General features: G+C 45.3%; 1 protein-coding gene across 1 annotated transcript in view; it reads right to left on the reverse strand.

Annotated features, from left to right (window-relative positions):
• TBC1D8 (TBC1 domain family member 8) overlaps window positions 1–5,699 on the reverse strand; it is a 78,978-nt gene that overhangs the window by 7,664 nt on the left and 65,615 nt on the right. The window contains exons 16-17 of the mRNA XM_015571560.1: window positions 4,816–5,056; window positions 4,332–4,397 (exon numbers count right to left, since the gene is read on the reverse strand). Coding sequence (XP_015427046.1) covers window positions 4,332–4,397; window positions 4,816–5,056 — 307 coding nt within the window. The remainder of the gene's footprint in view (window positions 1–4,331; window positions 4,398–4,815; window positions 5,057–5,699) is intronic.

Consider the following 5,699-nt stretch of genomic DNA (forward strand, 5'->3'; position numbering starts at 1 on the left):
TTCTCTCCAGGCCTCCAACAGGCTGCTGATCAGGCCCCATTGAGAGATGCTGACTGGCATAGAAACTGACCAATCAAAACCAAATCTGGGTCAACTTTGAGGAGCTGATGTCTGCCTAGGAGGTGGAGCTTTTGACACTGACTGACAGAAATTGACCAATCAGAACCAAATTGGCCGGCAGAGGAGGGCAGTTGGGGGTGCTCAGGCAGGCAGGCAGAGAGGTTAAGGGCAATTTAGGCAAGTGAGTGGTTAGGAGCCAGTGGTCCCAGATTGTGAGAGGGGTGTTTGACTGCCAGTTTAGGCCCGATCCCACATAGGGATCGGGTCTAAACCGGTGGTAAGACATCCCCTAGGGGTTCCCTGATTGGACTGGGTGCAGGCTGGGCTGAGGGAACCCACCCTTCGGTGCACGAATTTCATGCACCAGGCCTCTAGTGTGTGTGTGTGTGTAAAATTCATAATTCAAGATTATAAATGAATTAAACATTTAAAGTTTTCATTATGTCTCAGTTCAAGGACTGCACAAGTTAAAATTTGGTGAATGATTTACATTTGGTTATCTGAAACTCCCTTATCTCTTACATCTGCTTTCAATACAATTTGGCCTCCAGATGCATTTCTCCATCATATTTTCTTGCAAAAGCAAAATAGTGCTCTCCTGTTACTCCCTCCACGTGGTTGGAAAAAACAAATATGGGACTTGAATTTGGATTAGGAATTCCAGTATATCCGAGTCACTGATGAGAAAACCAACTAAAGCAGCTGTCGCCAACCTTTCAGACTTCACAGACCACCAGTTGTGTAAAGTATCCAACTGGTGTCTCAGGTATCGACTGTAAAAAAGTCACTTGAGGTATATAAGTACTGGATTAATCTAATATCTTAATGGCTTCCTGACAATAATTTCACAAAAATTTTTTTAAGTCAGCTTGTATTCTACACTTCATATTTTTAAAAATCTTCTAGTGGCATTTTCAACTCGGATTCCAATCCAAAGAACAGATCTCTCACCAAACCCAAGCTGTCCATTGCCAAACCAGTGTGCCTGGCATCACTTCTACCTGGCTGGTGTCAGCACTGGCCAAGTTGTTAGACAGAAGGTGAACTGTCACTTTTTGTGTCCTGTGAGAAGTTGACCTTTGCAAGTTTCCTCAGTACATCATGTTTTTCAGAATCATTCTCAAACTGAATCTTCACCCTGACTGCATTCTCTGAAGGAAGTTCTTGATCCTGGGAGGAGTCGTCATTTAGCTCATCTCTTTCCACCTTGGCTGGTGACCTGCTCATGTATGCCACGTGGGTCGTACTAATTGATAATGTGGCCTTTCCTATGAACCAGGAGGTCATGGATCGATTCCTCGTCAGGGCATGTGCCCAGGTTGTGGGCTCGATCCCCAGTAGGGGTGTGCAGGAGGCAGCTGATCAATGAAATCTCTCTCACTGATGTTTCTCTCCCTCTTCCTTCCTCTCTGAAATAAAAATACATTTAAAAAGTAGTAATGATGTGGTTCTTAGAGCATTGTAGTGACCCTTCAGTTTTCTTGGTTTCCAGTAGGTATTTTGACATACGGGCACGTTCCCAAAAATGGGAGATTATAGTTTATTTTCAGTATTGTTTCTGAGTGTAGCCGTAAGAAAAGACCGGTCAGAGAGAACCAAGATGGTGGGTATAACCTGAGTGCCGAATTTTCCTCTTAAGCACACATTAGTCATCCTGACTTACTAGTCTCTGGGATACTGTTCAGCCCTGTGTCACCTGAGACAGCAGCAAATCATCTGGACATTTATTTTTCTTTTTTTAAAAATATATTTTATTGATTTTTTACAGAGAGGAAGGGAGAGGGATAGAGAGTTAGAAACATCGATGAGAGAGAAACATTGATCAGCTGCCTCCTGCACACCCCCTACTGGGGATGTGCCCGCAACCAAGGTACATGCCCTTGACCGGAATCGAACCTAGGACCTTTCAGTCCGCAGGCCAAAGCTCTATGCACTGAGCCAAACCGGTTACGGCTGGATATTTCTGTTGCCTTTGCTAAGCAGTGGAGGCAATGAGTGAGCTCTCCTAGAACTCGGAGGGCCTGAGGCCCTGCCTCCGCTTCCTGAGTGGCAGCAGAAGCCTCAGCTCGGGCCCAGGGTCATAGGCTGCAGGGGCCAGGCGCTGGGCCTCCCACCGGGCAGACAGACGTACTCTGGGCCTCCATTCACACTGTGACCCGCAGCAAACCTCCTCATGAGAGTTCAACTCTTCCAACTAGTGCATCTGTCCTACCTTTAATCCAAAAGTTATTCATTATTGGTGGAATGCACATATTTGTTAAAATTAAATTTATTTAAATGAAAATACTTAAATGTATTGTGGCTCGTCATGGCCTTGGCAAATTGATGTGTTTAACTGCAGGTTTTAGAGCAGCCGTGGGCAAACTAAATGAATAAAACTAAAAAAAAGAGACCGTACCCTTTTATGTAATGATGTTTACTTTGAATTTATATTAGTTCACACAAACACTCCATCCATGCTTTTGTTCCGGCCCTCCGGTCCAGTTTAAGAACCCATTGTGGCCCTCGAGTCAAAAAGTTTGCCCACCCCTGTTTTAGAGTCTGCATTCTTAAGACTTTAAAAAAAAACTGCATAAAAATTCAAATATTAAATAAATCAAATCTTCCATTTAACAATTTAAATTCAGAGTCACACAATATAAGTATTACAATTTTATATATTCAGAACATTTTTGAAAAATGGATTTTCTGAAGCCATAGAGGTCTTAAATTGATTAATAGAATTAAAATATGCCTTTTAGAAATAAACTTGTAATTTGGAAACAATAATTCAATATGAAGTATTGAGAATCAAATATCAATCTCAAATGATATCAAAAAACTAATATATTTAAAGCTATATCAATAATGAGATCTATATGATCTTTGTAACTTTTCTATAAATCTAAAATTATCACAAAATAAAGTTATTTAAAACTCAAGATGAAATCATTGAATAAAATTAAGTCAATCATGTCGATTTAGCAATACCAGATAGAATGATTATGAAAAAACGGTAATGACAATGATGATAATAAAGAAATAACTATGCATGTCTTCTATGTTAGTAGGAAAACATGAAAAATAAGAGCAAATTACGTTGGCGTAAATGGCAAAGAACTTTACTTATTCCGTTTGCAGGGAAGTAGCAATGAAGTGCCATAGCGCGCCCCGGAGGTAATGTACACGATGTTACACATCAGCCCAGTAATGCCAACCTCAAGACGTGGGCCCAGAAGCCCACAGTAATACGTGCATTTCCAACGCTGCACAGGTGTTAGCTGTGAAAGCCACTGGCCTGGCCTGGAAGCCTAACAGTGCCCCAGGCGCCTCACGGGAAGTTCTGTCAGGGGTCCCTGTCCCGCACCAGGACTGGCGAGGAGGCCAGAGACCTGGAATTCCTCACCCGCCTCTACCAACTTCAAAGGCCCATGCAATACCTGGAGGTGAACACCACGTCTGATCCTGTAGATTTCAAAACTGCTTCTTTTGTTCCTGGTTACCACTGCTTCAATTTAAAGAAAGCAAGGCCGTACATGTTGGAAAACTGAAGGGGTTCTTCAGAAGCAGTAGCATAAAAGAGCCATCTGCCGAGACCACCAGGCCTGGCTTCCCCGTACATCCACAGGCCAGCACTTCCTACAGTGTGGTCCTTGGACCAGCGGGTCAGAAGCCAGAGCTCGGGCAGGTGTGCTGCCAAGTCCTGAAGGCTTCTGCTGCCCACTCGCATCAGAGCCACCGCCATCGGCCACAGCACGGCACTCAAATCTGCCGTCAGGAACCCTAAGTCAGAAACATCATTGCCCCGCCAGCGTGGCTCATCGGCCTAGGAACCAGGAGGTCACAGTTGGATTCCCAGTCAGGGCACATGCCCAGATTGTGGGCTCGATCCCCAGTAGGGGGCGTGAAGGAGGCGGCTGATCAATTATTCTCATCAGTGATGTTTCTATCTCTCCTCCTTCTCTGAAATCAATAAAAATATGTTTTTTAAAAAGAAACATTGGTTGCTTCCAGTCTAAATGAAATTCAAAAAGAACTTGAGGCCCTGACTGTGTGGCTCAGTTGGTAGAGCACTGTCCCCTGCACAGAAAGGTCACAGGTTCAATTCCTGGTCAGGGTGTATATACCCAGCTAGGGTGTCTACGGGAGACAACAGTTGATGTTTTTCTCTCAAATAGATGCTTCTCTCTCTTCCTCTCTCTCTAAACCAATAAAAAAAAGAATTTTCGTGTTGTGCGCAAAGCTGGTCAGTGTCAAGGCAGAACAGCCCAGTGTGTCTCAGAATTTCTTACCGGGAGGAACATGGAGCCTGTAGAGCAGTTTAATTTTCTCATTCATTTCTCCGTTATACATAGTGTCTGGGGGAGAGAGCAGATGCAAGCAGTTCACATACACTTGTCATAGAGAACTTCCTCCTCCCCTGCTCCCAGGCCCACTGTGTGCATGAGCATGTGAAGGGTGGTGACGGGTGACTGCTGAGCTGCCAGGGAGCCTCATGCCTTCCGAAAGCTCTTTTTACATGTAAGCATTAGGGACGCGGCTTCTAGCAAGTCCCCACTCCCCGGCGCCATGAGAACAGCTCAGTGACCTGGGGCCGAGAGCCTGGCCCCCCTGCAGGAGGCCAGAGACCTCAGGAGGAGCCTGCAGTGATTTTAAAAATCACAAACTTGTGTCAGGCCATTCACAAGGACATTCATCATTACTGCTACACAGTACACCTTGCACTGGGTTCACAGACTCACACCCAAAGCAACGTGCTGCGGTCAGCAGTCCTACCGAGGCAGCTGGCAAATGCTTTGAATTCGATAAGATGGTCCATGTTGTCGTCCAGGAGCCGGAAGGTCCTCTCAGCGAGGATCTCCGTGTGTGCCCCGCAGGTCCATGGCGAGACCAGCTGGAACAGGCGTGCAAACTGCCGGCTGTCTATGCGGTACTGCTCGGCGTAGGGACGGCTGGGGTCGTGGCGGGCAGGCCCGGGCCGCGGCTGCTCCCAGTAGCAGCTCATCATGTGCTCCCGCTGAAAGCAGAGGGGCCACAGCTGGAGACATTCCCTGCCTTGTCAAATCATTACTATTGAATACACAACATTGTAACACAAATGGAAAAATTAAGTCACGGTCTCACCACTCTGACCAGACATGTGAAGTTTTTCCTTGCTACCATGTGAGTGTAATTTGGACACCCTTTTTTATTAAGGTTTTTCTTCTTTGTAGCAAATGTATTTATAAAATTTACCATTTTAACCATTTGTAAATGTACAGTTCAGCTACCATAGTTTTGATTATAGAGGACATGCAGTGTTTCATTTGTGTTTATGTAACCAAAGTTACAGGATACAAAAGGAGCAACGCTTGGTTACCTGTCAGAGGGAAAATGGGGGCAGGGAACCAAATGTGGAAAAACATACTGTTTTATAGGTTCTAAATGTTCAATCACATGAATATATTAACAATTCAAAAAAGTCAAAGTAGCCGTAACCGGTTTGGCTCAGTGGATAGAGCGTCGGCCTGCGGACTGAAGGGTCCCAGGTTCGGTTCCGGTCAAGGGCATGTGCCTTGGTTGCGGGCACATCTCCGGTGGGGGGTGTGCAGGAGGCGGCTGATCAATGTTTCTCTCTCATCGATGTTTCTAACTCTCTATCCCTCTCCCTTCCTCTCTGT

This window comes from Myotis davidii, unplaced genomic scaffold (genome assembly GCF_000327345.1).
Source record: "Myotis davidii unplaced genomic scaffold, ASM32734v1 scaffold1569, whole genome shotgun sequence".
In the NCBI taxonomy this organism is placed as follows: domain Eukaryota; kingdom Metazoa; phylum Chordata; class Mammalia; order Chiroptera; family Vespertilionidae; genus Myotis; species Myotis davidii.